Source organism: Gymnoscopelus braueri (genome assembly GCF_963280865.1).
Source record: "Gymnoscopelus braueri genome assembly, chromosome: 3".
Lineage (NCBI taxonomy): Eukaryota > Metazoa > Chordata > Actinopteri > Myctophiformes > Myctophidae > Gymnoscopelus > Gymnoscopelus braueri.
In genome coordinates this window covers 35,423,581-35,437,879 of record NC_137612.1, presented here as the reverse complement: position 1 = coordinate 35,437,879, position 14,299 = coordinate 35,423,581, and the positions used below count along the sequence as shown (strand labels likewise).

General features: G+C 44.0%; 1 protein-coding gene across 1 annotated transcript; it reads left to right on the top strand.

The window, feature by feature from the left end:
* Positions 1-10,958: 10,958 nt before the first annotated feature.
* Positions 10,959-13,752, top strand: rpl29 (ribosomal protein L29). Its single transcript, XM_080423922.1, has 4 exons — positions 10,959-10,999; positions 11,434-11,485; positions 11,644-11,708; positions 13,559-13,752. Exons 2-4 carry the CDS (start codon positions 11,449-11,451, stop codon positions 13,667-13,669), a joined length of 213 nt encoding a protein of 70 aa, XP_080280048.1. The 5' UTR covers positions 10,959-10,999; positions 11,434-11,448; the 3' UTR covers positions 13,670-13,752.
* Positions 13,753-14,299: the final 547 nt, after the last annotated feature.

The window sequence follows — 14,299 nt, the reverse complement described above, 5'->3', positions numbered from 1 at the left end:
CCTACTGTTCCTGATTAATCCTGTCTTACCTATTTATATTACATATTGTCACATGTCACTTGACCAATGTTAGCTTGGCTGATGGAAGCTCACTTCAAAAAATATAAATGATTTTTTGAAGTGACACACCTATTTATAGGTTTCTATGTCATCATGCGTCTCGCTAGCCAATCAGAGCATTGGTGACAACAATATTGTCACGTGTCACGCGAAGCTTGACCAATGTTAGCTTGGCTGAGACGGGGACACACACGGAAGGACAAGAACGAAAACATACTCTCCACCTCTGGCGGAGACAATAAAAAACATTTCTATTGTCAAACTACAAAAAAGCATTTTTGTAGTTTGACAATAGAAATGTGTGGGTGATAGCTGAGTCAATGTCTGAGGAGCTTTTGCAGCTCACTAGTTAACTAGTAAGACTATGGTGCTACTAGTAGCTCTCAGCGTCATTAGTAAGGCTTCTGGCCAAACTATAGTGCGACCAAATGTCCAAGTAATGCTGACATATACTGAACTAGTGGAGGAAACTGACATCTGACATCAAGGATATGCAATAAATGCCCAAATATCTTGCCATAGTGAACTGTTGTTGTAGCCTACAAGAAAACCCTTAAATGTCTTCTAAAACTCATGAACATGATATTTTTTTCCTGTTTACAAATTGACAAATTGGTTAGAAAACAGACCAATGCACTTTTCAAAAATAATGGGTTGAGATCCAAGCTGTGGATATGGGTCATAAATCGAAGAACTGTCCAAAGCTGTGGTGAAAGAAAAATCTGAAACATGACGGCAAACTACTTAGCTTTCCTCACTGGACAGATGTAAATTTGTATTGTATTATATTTCCCTTCCCGTCTCCCACAATTGTCATCCAGGCCAGTGGTTATCAAAGTCGGGTCCAGGGACCCTTAGCGTTCCTTAAGGACTTTCCAAATGGACCCTTAACTTCATGGTCTGTAACTCTGACAGTGTATAAACCACTATAACCACTGATCTAGGCTGAATGAAGTACTTGAGGCTACTAGGACAACAGTAAACAGGGTCCATTTACTTGGCCTGAAAATTTAGTTTGGGGGTTTTGAATCAGCAGGTCCCCTGGAGAAACAGCATGCATGCACGCGCGTGCGTGTGTGTGTGTGTGTGTGTGTGTGTGTGTGTGTGTGTGTGTGTGTGTGTGTGTGTGTGTGTGTGTGTGTGTGTGTGTGTGTGTGTGTGTGTGTGTGTGTGTGTGTGTGTGTGTGTGTGTGCGTGTGTGTGTGTGTGTTGAGTGTGTTGTGTGACAGTGAGAAAAGACAGTGAGAAAAGTGAGTCACCACCGGAGAATAACAGATTGATCAGTTGTTTATTCACTCCTGAATATAATATATTCTCAGACATTTAACAAAGAAGAAAATGACATGAATATGAGAAAAACACAAAGCAAAAATAAACATATGACTTGCATTTCATATATACAGCCAAAACATTGTGAATTACACTATATTGAAGAAAAAAATAACTTGGCATCAAATAGTCATGAGATAAACAAGCAGATTGAGTGGAATATGAGCACTTTCAAAGAATAGTGTGCGTGTGTCCGTGCGTGCGTGTGTCCGTGCGTGCGTGTGTCCGTGCGTGCGTGCGTGCGTGCGTGCGTGCGTGCGTGCGTGCGTGCGTGCGTGCGTGCGTGCGTGCGTGCGTGCGTGCGTGCGTGCGTGCTGGGATGAGGGCTTTTAGGGTGCAAAGGGATGCTAAACTGTAGAAATTCCTCTGATAATTATAGACTTATAATGTGTGTGTGTGTGTGTGTGTGTGTGTGTGTGTGTGTGTGTGTGTGTGTGTGTGTGTGTGTGTGTGTGTGTGTGTCTGTGTGTGTGTGTGTGTGTGTGTGTGTGTGTGTGTGTGTGTGTGTGTGTGTGTGTGTGTGTGTGTGTGTGTGTGTGTGTGTGTATGTGTGGGGGGGGGGGGTGTGTGACAGTGTGTGAGATAGATAGAAAGAGGGAGAGAGAGAGAGAGAGGGAGAGAGAGAGGGAGAGAGAGAGAGAGAGAGAGAGAGAGAGAGAGAGAGAGAGAGAGAGAGTGGCCTGGGAGGGACAGCGAGTGCATTTTCCGGCAGCGGCTGCTGCCGAGGCAGCTCCGCGAGCTTTGGGAGTGTGCTGCGTTTGTGTAACGCAGTCCCCACCAATATTATTTACGATTCTGTGCCTATCGGTACATAACTCGGACGGCGCTTAGTCGAATAGCAGACCTTGAGGCCAAGGAGTCGCGCCCGAGCGCCTCCAGGCGCGAGTGCCCGCGACGACCGGCCGACCGGCCGACCGACCGACAGAGGCGCGCCTGATTCGGCGCGCCTCTGTCATGGTCCAAAACTATACTTTATCGGCGGAAAAAATAAGTTGACTGCCGCTCCTCCACCGGCAGTTCCGCTGCTGCCGCTCCTGCACCGGCAGTTTCCGCGGCAGTTCCGCTGCTCCGCCGCTCCACCGCCGGCAGTCACTGCCGGGAGCTGCCGCTCCTCCACCGGCAGTTACCGCGGAAGTTCCGCGGCTGTTGCCGCTGCCGGAGAATGCACTCGCTCCTGGAAGCTTTCCAACCTCTCTCAATAAAACTGCATCTGTTGTTTACAGTGTGATTATGTGACCCATCTCTATCATACTTTTGTTGCCATATTGTATTTTGCCATGGATCTCTGCATGGTCACTGTCACTGTGAAGTGCAGAGTTTTGAGAGGTGGGGGCGTTAGAAGTCAGCATCCAGCCAGCCCAGGTGACAATATCTATGTTACCTAACAGGCGTGGTGTGAACCAATGCCAATGAGCGACATCTATTAACCGCACGAACACTAGCATCCCTATTCTGGGGCAAACTTGTGGCGAAAAGAAGCTCACAACACATCTGAGCTTGCAGATCGGCTATTGTCAGCAAAGATATTTAGTGAAGGGGAAAAGCGCAGGAGGCCTAGTTTAGACCCCTGGGGGACTCGGGTCAACTGAGTAGTATGGGGTTTTAAATGTGTCATGCAGTTATCAAATCTACCCTTGCATATTGCTTCAGTTTTTTTCCATTTTGAACGATGCCTCTCAGACACATTGTAGAGGTTCATTCAGTAGTTGGAGGATTTGTTTATATATTTATACACAATGTATTTGTATTGTATTGTTTTGACTGAGAATGAAAGAATAGAGTTCGCACACTGGATCATGCTCCAAAAGATAAAGGGTTTATTCCCACCGTTAATAAACCCTTTATCTTTTGGAGCATGATCCAGTATGCGGATTCTATTCTTCTGCCCTGTGCCTGGCATTTAGAATTGGATTTTTTGGGATGTGCGTGCTTTTCTACTTGTTGATTGTTTTGTCTGAGCCCACACCAAACCAAATTCTAATCAATATCACACTGAAATGGAATTGAATTGATCAGTGGTTCTGAAAGTGAAAAATTAAATAAAAAAACTTTGAGAACCACTGGAATTGATTATACTATAGTAGTTGTGATTCAGCTGAAATACAAAATGGTACATGGTGATAGAAGCTATCCTTCCTCCATCTCTCTGTCCTCCCGTGTTCTGCCTTCTCTCTTTCTTTCTCTCTCTCTCTCTCTGCATCTATCTTTTTCTGTCTTTCTCTGTCTCTCCAACCGTGCCAGTAGCCTACAAGGTTGGTCATAGCGATGCGGAAAATCTGTGTTTTCGTGAGGCGAACTCATAATGCTCCCACTGAGACAGAAAACAGGTCAGAATGAGACTGGCTGTGTCTGAGACGTGCGTGTGCGTGTGCGTGTGCGTGTGCGTGTGCGTGTGCGTGTGCGTGTGCGTGTGCGTGTGCGTGTGCGTGTGGTGAGACACAGAGAGAAGACTGAGTATGTAACACTGATAACAGTGAATCACCAGAGTAGAACACATTAATCACCTCAGTTTTTGTTCCATTATTCTACCATGTTGATTGTGAACATATTCTCACACATGGGAGTCTTGAGTTAACATCCCTTCAAGAGAACTGAAATCAAACCTTTTTACAAAATGCTCACACAGGCCTTTAACACAAAACAAAATAATATGTTAAAAAATGTAACTTGGCGGTTAATAGTAATGAGATAATAAACAGAACGAGCTGAATATGAGAGCCTTGAGAGAACAGAAATGTGTGTGTGTGTGTGTGTGTGTGTGTGTGTGTGTGTGTGTGTGTGTGTGTGTGTGTGTGTGTGTGTGTGTGTGTGTGTGTGTGTGTGTAGCCACGCACGCGTGCGTGCGTGTGCGTGTGCGCACGCGCGCATGCGTGTGTGTGTGTGTTGAGATGAAAAGGTGGCTGTTTTATGATTATGAATATGTAATACAGAAAGATGTAAAAGTTATATTTTTAAGAGGCTCACAGTGATGTTGGTAATATAGGTATCCATTCACAGGAAGAGGTGCGTTAAGGCAGGCTGCTACTTGTGAGAGCTAGCATTAAGAATAGAGAGTTTGTATTTATTAACATATACGCTCCCAATACAAGCAGGAAGAAGAGTCTTCTGGGTTGCTGAGAGAGGCACTGTCAGCTCTGAATCCTGACACAGCACTATAGCACTGCATGGGGAGAGGGGGACTGGAATTGGACAAGAGTGGGGTGTAACCTCATTTTGGGTCTGCAGGTGTATTGAAGGATGTGATAAGGCAGCGTAGGGCTGGACCGCCAGCTGTTTCTTATGGAACACGATGTGCTGAACACTGCAGGTGTCTCTCAGGCTGTCAGCGCAGAAGGCCTGGCACTTGCTGAAGAATACAATGCTGGGTGATCCTTTTTGTTGTTTGAAACCATAGACCATGTTTTTTTCTGCAATATCAAAGGACCACCAATGTTCTTTACAGTATGTCTGTCTGTCTGTACAATTTACAATTTACAATTTACAATTTACAATTTAGCAGACGCTCTTAATCCAGAGCAACGCACAGTAAGCAAGGAAGACACAAGGTAACACATCACGTCAAGGCTAGGGCAAGTGCCACGGCAAGTGATATGGGCTAAGGTGAAGTCTGAAGAGGTGAGTCTTTAGATTACGTCTGTCTGTCTGTCTGTCTGTCTGTCTGTCTGTCTGTCTGTCTGTCTGTCTGTCTGTCTGTCTGTCTGTCTGTCTGTCTGTCTGTCTGTCTGTCTGTCTGTCTGTCTGTCTGTCTGTCTGTCTGTCTGTCTGTCTGTCTGTCTGTCTGTCTGTCTGTCTGTCTGTCTGTCTGTCTCTCTCTCTCTCTCTCTCTCTCTCTCTCTCTCTCTCTCTCTCAGTGGTGTATTGGTGTATATTGCAGTGTGATATATCTCTAGCCTTCATTCAAATCAACTGCCTCTCATTCATCCCCTCTCATTCATCCCCTCTGATTCATCCCCTCTGATTCATCCCCTCTGATTCATCCCCTCTGATGCTCTGACAACCAATCAGAACACTCAGCCTGACCCTTTCATCCTCCTAACACAATTCCAACACACGCACACACGCGCGGCCGTGCGCATAAGCACAAACTGCATCTCGTCTTCTTTCTCATTTCTTCATTCTACATTTCATGCTTGTGCACTGAATGCCAAGCCAACCATGCCAGCACTGTCCAGCACAATGAATGAACAGACAGAGAGAGATATGGAGGGTATCTGTGTGTGTGTGTGTGTGTGTGTGTGTGTGTGTGTGTGTGTGTGTGTGTGTGTGTGTGTGTGTGTGTGTGTGTGTGTGTGTGTGTGTGTGTGTGTGATCAGCCCACTGCGCAGGTCAGAAAGGAGACCTTAGATACCCTGCCTATTTGAGCATTCAGGACATCATGTACAGTACATCTGGGACACACGCACGCACGCACGCACGCACGCACGCACGCACGCACGCACGCACGCACGCACGCACGCACGCACGCACGCACGCACGCACGCACGCACGCATGCATGCATGTACGCACGCACGCAGTACCACTCATTCAATAATTGTTAACATCACATGAAGATGGGAAGGGGAAGAGAGACTGAACTGACTGGGCGTGCGCGCGCTCGCGTGCGTGTGTGTGTGTGTGTGTGTGTGTGTGTGTGTGTGTGTGTGTGTGTGTGTGTGTGTGTGTGTGTGTGTGTGTGTGTGTGTGTGTGTGTGTGTGTGTGTGGGCAACTGGTGGACAAGACGTTGTCCCCTGGTCTCTAGGGTTTGGGGTGGGATTATCTGTAAATCTTTTTATGTTTTATATTGTTCTTCTGGGTCCAGTCTTGCATTGTGTGTCTCTGCTAGCTAGACAATTACACTGCAGCTACTGTTTGGTGTTTCTGCACAGACAGCACACAATGCTGTATGATTCTGTAACCACATAGTTTTTGTGTTGTTTATTGGCACATGTACTATATGGATGAGGAGTGTTTGTGTGGGTAGTGGTGCTTGATGTGGGATGGGGCCTTATTCTGTTTTGTTTTCTGTTTTGCTTTGATTCTTCTTTGTGTTTATATAAGAAAATGAATAAACATTTGATCACAAAAAACTAATAGTACTAGTAGTTTATAACTTGTGCATTTACTCAAATATTGTGTAACTTCCTAATAGATACTGTATTGCAGTGGTTCACATTCTCAAAGTGGGGTCCAGGGACCCCCCCAGGGGTCCTTGAGGGGGTTCCAGGGGGTCCCCAGCAAAATGAGTTAATACAGGATCAAAACCAGTTCAAGCATTTTAACCATATTGCTATTGGAAAGCAGCCGATATGCAAGCTCTAAACGCGTTGTGAGCTTGTAGATCGGCTATTTAATTTTTATTTTTTATAGCTTTTTAACACCTTTTCCCCCCCAATTTTCCCCCACCTTTTCCCTCCCCACGCACATTTGTGTGTTGTCACTGGTGTTGTATCCTATTGACTCACATTGAGGAGTCCCTACTGGGAGGATGTAGAGCATGTGTACTTAAGACTCCCCAAATTATCCAGAATGCCGCGGCACGCTTGGTCTTCAACCAGCCAAAATGTTCACATGTCTCCCCCCCTTCTCCGCTCCCTGCATTGGCTCCCAGTTACTGCCCGGGCCGCACAGAGTACAAAACACTGACGTTGGCCTACAAAGCAACCAAAGCTATGGCACCCCCAAACTATGTGGAATGAACTCCCCATTGCTATTAGAACTGCAGACTCAGTCACTCCCAATCTTCTGCCGTAAGACTCCACCTCAGCCCGTAGCACTTGCCCTAGCCTTGACGACCTTGCAGGCTTGTGCAAAGGCTAAAATGTAACTTATGTTATGTAGACAGATGCCAGATCATTGTTGACCTGGCATCCTATAGTGTGTATAGTTTCAATGTACAGGCTGATGATAGGTTCTTGGTTTGCTTATGTATTAGTTTATTATTAGATTACTATTTCTATGCATTTGATGTATTGTCTTGTGTTGTCCTTGCTTACTGTAACTCGCTCTGGATTAAGTTAAATGCCTAAATTGTACTCCTCCTGCCCCACACTCCCTGCTGACAGGTGCCGCCCCAGCTTGTGTGCACCACGGTGGATTTGAACCCACAGCCTCCGTGGTGGTGGGCAGGCACTTTACCACTGCGTCACCCAGGCTATTTCCATTGAATGTTTGCCCCAGAGTAGGGTGCTATATACTGTAGAGTTCATGTGGTTAGAACAAGCATGGGAGAAAAAAAGATGAGCTGTATCCCCACCGACATCATGGACACGGGTGGACCAGTTAAAACAAGCCCAGACCTGACAAACAGTAATCACAACCTAGCAGGCACATATCCATCCCTGATTGTTTTAACCACTTGAACCCCAGCATATAAAATTGCTATCGTGGGTACGCACTTATGTGAAAGCGCATAGCGGGTTCTCAGACTACCCGCTATGCCTTATCATCCATTTGGTTGTTTACAAGAGCACCTGCCTGCGTTGCGATGTGTTGTGAACTTTTAGATTGGCTATTTTCACTACGGTATTTTAATCATTTGTTTTAAAATAATCATAAAAAGGAATGGTTTAGGACATATGAGGTTTTCACACGACAGTGATGACACTACCATGTCTCTCATCCACAGCCAATGCAATCAGCAGCCCTGTTCATGTGGTGAGGTGAACCGTGCCCTCAGGGCATCTACTGTCCCGCTCAAAAAAGACAGCTTCCTCTTTTAGATGAAAAGGAAATAGAGGGCTGTGCAGAGAGAGAGAGAGAGAGAGAGAGAGAGAGAGAGAGAGAGAGAGAGAGAGAGAGAGAGAGAGAGAGAGAGAGAGAATGTTCACAGCAGTGTGGAAGCAGCATGGGATGTGTGCTGCTCTCCCCAAGGCTGTGAGATTACATAACACTCCAGAGAGAGAGGTTCCTCTCTCTGCCTATAGGCTCACCACCATATAGCTGTGATTGAACTCACACCAGCTCTCAGACGCCCCGCCACCACCACCACCACCACTGTGGCTTCTCAAACATGTTCATGTCAAGGACCCCCCAAATTAGAATGTGACCCCCCCCCCCCCCAATCTGGAAAGATTTTGTGCCAGAGGACCCCCTTACAAGATTTGTGTTGTTTTGATTCATTCATTTTGATTCATATTAACCAATTTGGCTGGGGACCCCCTGGAACCCACCCAAGGACCCCTTGTACCCTAACCCTAACGTAGACCTTTAATGATGTGAGATGGTCAATCTTACTGAAGTACGATATTAGTATTCTTCCATTGGCCCTTTGATTCTATTTGCTAGATGGCTTGTGAAAATACTTTATTACGGCCAGCAGATAACACCTGCATGGATGTCATGAGTCAAAGGTAACTGAGTGAAATATGGAGATTTCAGCCCGACAACAACGATTTTACTTCATTGACAGGGGTCTATAGGCCCGCTCCTATTTTCTCTCTACACCAAATCTCTTTGCCGAAAATAGCCAATCTACAATGCGTCACGTTGCAACACGTTGTGAGCTTGTCCGACTGTTCGCCTCAGAATAGGGACGCAAGGGTTCATAGGAGAGGAGAGGGGAGGCGAGGGGATTGGATGGGAGGGGAGGAGAGGAGAGGAGAGGAGAGGTGAGTAGAGTGGGGAGAGGAGAGAGGAGGGGAGGAGAGGAAATGGGAGGAGAGGAGAGGAGAGGAGAGGAGAGGAGAGGAGAGGAGAGGAGAGGAGAGGAGAGGAGAGGAGAGGAGAGGAGAGGAGAGGAGAGGAGAGGAGAGGAGAGGAGCGGAGAGGAGAGGAAATGGGAGGAGAGGGGAGGAGAGGAACATTTTAGATGGCAGTAGTGGACATCAGGAGGAAGGACAAAATTTGCATTTAGGACAAATAAGAAAAAGAGATGCATGGCAGATGAAGACAACAAACTAGATGAATGAAAGACTACAAAGGCGGAAATTGAGAGAAGGATGGACAGGCATCCAGTACTAACAGTTTTTAATTTTAATACAAAGTAGACACAAAAGGGAGACAATGAGTGTGAGTGAATGAGAGAGAGAGAGAGAGAGAGAGAGAGAGAGAGAGAGAGAGAGAGAGAGAGAGAGAGAGAGAGAGAGAGAGAGAGAGAGAGAGACACAGACATGTACTGTACGCTCTGTCACATGGCTGTGTGCATACCCTCAGAATCTGTGGAAAGCGCCTACAGCAATGATTCCCAACATTTGGGCTTCGAGGCTCTTGTATAAAACACTAGGATTTTAATGTAATATAATGTTAAAGATTTTTTTCTTCTTTAAAACCTTGAAAATGTGTTTTCATATGATACCATAAATACGATCTTAAAGTATACTATGTTAGTTCCATTGATCCAAGCCGGAACACAATCCATTGATTGATCATTAAAATAAACATGCTCTGAAAATGCACACAGCCCACCCATCTGACCACTTAACACGTCAGCCTCTCAAGTGGTCACATGGGTGGGCTGCGAACACTTTTCAAGTGGGCCCTGATCCAGAGAAGGTTGGGACACAGGCCTACAATATGAATGACTACTGCTATGACTATTGCTCAGGCTGCTTTTTACAACAGTATAACAACCGTGTAGTTTAGAATGGCATATGGCCTGGTTGTATTGTGAACAAGATGAATGAAGTAACCGTTTCCTCATATAGAGTATTGTGAATGACATTATCCTGAATGGTCTGTTTGGCTGCAACATCCATACCTCCATTCAAGATGGTTCTGGCTAATGAAGCCAATTTTATACCAGTCCTGTCTGACAAATAATCAGCCATATATGGTAGCAGGACTTACATTTCAATCCATAAACAGCAAATTAGTGCTCCACCAAGTATTAAGCTGTACAATGTTGATAATTGTGTGTGTGTGTGTGTGTGTGTGTGTGTGTGTGTGTGTGTGTGTGTGTGTGTGTGTGTGTGTGTGTGTGTGTGTGTGTGTGTGTGTGTGTGTGTGTGTACACATGCATGGGTGGGTGCGTGCGTGTGTGCATGCGAAAGAGAGAGAGAGAGAGAGAGAGAGAGAGAGAGAGAGAGAGAGAGAGAGAGAGAGAGAGAGAGAGAATGTATGAACTGTATGGGTTAACAACATGCATGACAGACACATGATAGCCAACTGAGATTTATTCAGTGTCGTTAACATGATGTGGACTGACAGTGACACCTTCTGGGCACTTATGGAATTACGCTTGATATATCCTATATCCTACCTACATAAATGCAAATGTAGTCATTCCAAACCTTCTTTCATTGTGTTTGAGATTGAATCCAACATTAAAACAATTTATGACCCAAAAAATAAGAAAGCTGCAAGAACTGTCCTTTTGTGTTCACCCTTTAATGTTTTCTTAAATCCCCCTGGCTCTGATGTTGTTGTATTTTTGTATTAATAACTTATTTGTTTGTGTTTGTTGTTTGTTGTTTGTTTTTGTATTGTATTATATTTCACGGTTGTTATATTTGTGAAAGAAAATAAAAAAACGTATGGAATTATGCGCGTCGTATAAAGATGGCCAGTAGATGGCAGCGTCGCTATTTACTGAGGTTTTGCTGAAATGTTCCTCTCTCTTTATTGAACTTGTTGATATTCTTCCGGCTCCGCAATTTCTGTCTCTTCCGGTTGTCGTCCCATACGTGTGGCAGGTATATATTTTCACACTGATGTGCATCATTGAGATCTACATCAATCCTTCCATATTTTAAAGGTTAACTAACGCACAATAGGCCTTTGCAATAAAGTAATACATGATCTATAGATAGGTTGGAATATTTGCGAGATTTGGTCCACGCCAATGCTCAAAATTGCATCCCAAATGTTCGCTTCCTGTGTGTACCCAAGTCAGATCTAACCGGCAGCTTTACATGGATTTGATAATTTACCGTCAAGTTGATTAATGTTAATTTAATCCATACGTGCGTCGCTATTTAACAGTATATGAATTGGCATCCCACGCCAAGGATAGGGGTTGCTTTTAGGGGCATAAAGTAATGTTTACATGCAGAGGATACAGTAGGCTACTACGCTATCGAGGCATGAACACAACAAAGTGCTCATTTTCCTAATTTTCTCTCAACAGATCTACTGGGGCAGAATGGCGAAGTCAAAGAATCACACGACCCACAACCAATGTGAGTATTACTGGACTGAAGACTCAAAAAAAATAGATTATTTGGCTAGCTTTGTTAGCTAGTAGTAAGTAGTTTCAGCACCGTCTAGTAAAGACCGTTGAATCGGCAATGTGTTTTTTTTTTTAAACTTAGTGTATTATCTTTTTTCCTCTTCACAGCTCGTAAAGCCCATAGGAATGGCATCAAGAAGGCGAAGATTGAGCGCTATGAGTCGTTGAGGGGGGTAGGTGGTGATATGTTTTCTGAAAGATTTAAGTAAAGTCTTTGAACAACATGAGGTCAAAATAGTTAAACTGCGATCCTTTACATACATAGTGATTTGTTTTGACTTTCTGTCCTTGTTGCCAAGTTGGAGTGCATTAGAAATTGGCTCAAAGAATTGGTTAAACTTGTTCATTGGTGCACAGACTGATGGTTGGATTAATAATCTGGTGCTGAACTTTAGCGTGGATGATTCATTGGTAGTTAATTTAATGTACGGCCTTGGTGCTGTCAAACAAAGCTGTGCCCCCATAATGTTTGCATATGTTTGTATAAACGTAAGTTTAGGGAATCCTAACACATGGGCCATGCAAATTGTTCTGTCAGACATAATACACCAATTGGTCGTGTTGACACTTGTGTGGTGACTAGTACTGTTTGTTGTTAGAATTGGAAAGTTAGATGTAGAAAACATAATGTATTGCTAACCTTGCGCCATGTGGGGAAAATATTCATCAACTAGGAACTCTAATCTAAAGGCCAGTCCACACCAGTGATTAGCAACACAACTAGTTATCCCCAAATGGCACTGGTCTACAAACTGGTCAGTCCAGGCCGCTGCAATTTCTTGCAACTTGTTGCCAGTTGCGACAAGTTGCATTGATGTGGACTGGCCTTATGGGTCAGTTTCCTAGTAGGAAGTAGTTAATCCTGAATTCCTGCTTATAATTGAATGTAGCATAACATATCAAGGTTTTCAGCTCATAACACACGGGTACATCCTTAAGTGTGGTTTTATAAAACGCATGCCGTAGTATGCAGAGTATTCTAATAATTATTGTACAACGGGCATGGCATGCTGAATTGAAAGCATGTAGACTGAAGGAAATAACAGATTTGACTATGTTAAAGGCAGTTTTGAGAGGCTTCTGATTTTTCGGGACAAAGGTGAACACCTTTAAACACTGATTTCTGGTATCTATAATTTAATCTAAATTAGTGCAGTGGCTGTTCAGAGTTAAGCCGCAATTTAGACTGTGCCCATTCGGAGTGGGGCCGGTTCTGGAGAACCACTCTTGCGATTGACTTTAAAGTGTGAAGTTGGTCAGAGGAGCAGTTCTCCAGATATGCGAAGGAATGTCAGGCAGACATACAGAGATACTTAGAATTTATTGATGGATGGTCAGGATTTGGCAAAATTAATTGTTGCTTGACGACACTGTTTTATCAAATGTTTACGGTTTTAAATGTAATGTTAAGTAATTTTACATGTACAGCCAATGATGCATTCAACACATTTGATCAGTGGTTGCTCCTAGACTTGCTGTCTAGTCTTAATAGGTCATTATAGATATTCATGCCCATTCCAGGACATGCAGGACACATTATTGCTTATTGCTTAATGTTGCTCCCACTCAATTGGTGCCTGTTACCAAGTTGCTCATTCATTCAGTTTCACTGTCTGCCATGGGAGACAAATTGTTGGGTAAAAGCTTTAGTTATTGAGGCTCTGCTCCAAAACCGTTTTGGCACGTGCTCAGTGGACCCATTTAAATTTGGCACATTAAATAGCGCTGGCTAAGACTGCAACCTAAACAACAGAATACAAAATGTCAGTGGCACACTCAAAGCCATGATTGATTCACGATTACATCGAGGTTTCCTTCACACTATCGTCAAAAGTACAAAATGGGTCAGTTTTGGTTCTTCCAGTCAACTATTAGATGGGACTCTAAATGAGACAAACATCAGCTTATACATAACGTGGCATACTTGGCAATCAAATTCTGGCAGACTTTGTATCTTTTAGTTTTGGTTACATATGTTTGCTGAAGTCTTGAGCTGCTCACTCAGTTCCTCTCCTCCCTGCAGGTTGACCCCAAGTTCCTGAGGAACATGCGCTTCGCCAAGAAGCACAACAAGAAGGGCCAGAAGGCAGCAAGGAAGGCCGCGGCAGCAGCACCTGCACCATCTGCGCCATAGATTGTCTTTTCTGTCTTTGCCCGTCTGTCAAAGTTCATAGACCTGTTACCATCACAATAAAGCTATGCTTTGTTAAAAAACTGCCCGGATTCTACCTCTGCATCTGTTGTGTAAATATTTCAGTCAGCATGATGATACTTATAATGGTTATTTAATTTCAAGGGTCTAGTGATCATTTGCAGGTATGAAACCCAATGAGGTGAAACTTAAACCGTATATACATATGCCCAAATCTGTATGTTATGAGTCATCGTAAGGTACACCATACAACTTGTACCATGTGTAAGTGGTAAATGAATGCTTTGGTTGTAAATATTCTGCATTTCTATAGCACTTTTGTCCAATGCGCTTTACATTTTTATTTTATTCAACCATTCACACTGACAGCAGAGGTGACTGACCATACATGCAAACTTTTAAGTACAAACCTGCTCATAGGGAGCAGTTGTGTGTTTAGTGCCTTGCTAATGTAAGTATAGTTTAAGTGGGGAAATCCAAAAGCTGTCTAGAGCATGTGAACTGTCAGTTACTACTTGATGCACCTGCATTTTCATCAGTTCAAACTAATGATGTATTGTACTTCTGAATTTAAATTTATAAGACTTGAGGAATGATTACTCATGTTTCTCA

What these genes read in the sequence shown, in the direction of transcription:
- rpl29 (XM_080423922.1), top strand. Translation starts at nt 11,449, where the DNA reads ATGGCGAAGTCAAAGAATCACACGACCCACAACCAAT. An exon ending in TCACACGACCCACAACCAAT is followed by an intron (nt 11,486 to 11,643) that starts GTGAGTATTACT and finishes TCCTCTTCACAG; the next exon opens with CTCGTAAAGCCCATAGGAAT. An exon ending in GCTATGAGTCGTTGAGGGGG is followed by an intron (nt 11,709 to 13,558) that starts GTAGGTGGTGAT and finishes TCCTCCCTGCAG; the next exon opens with GTTGACCCCAAGTTCCTGAG.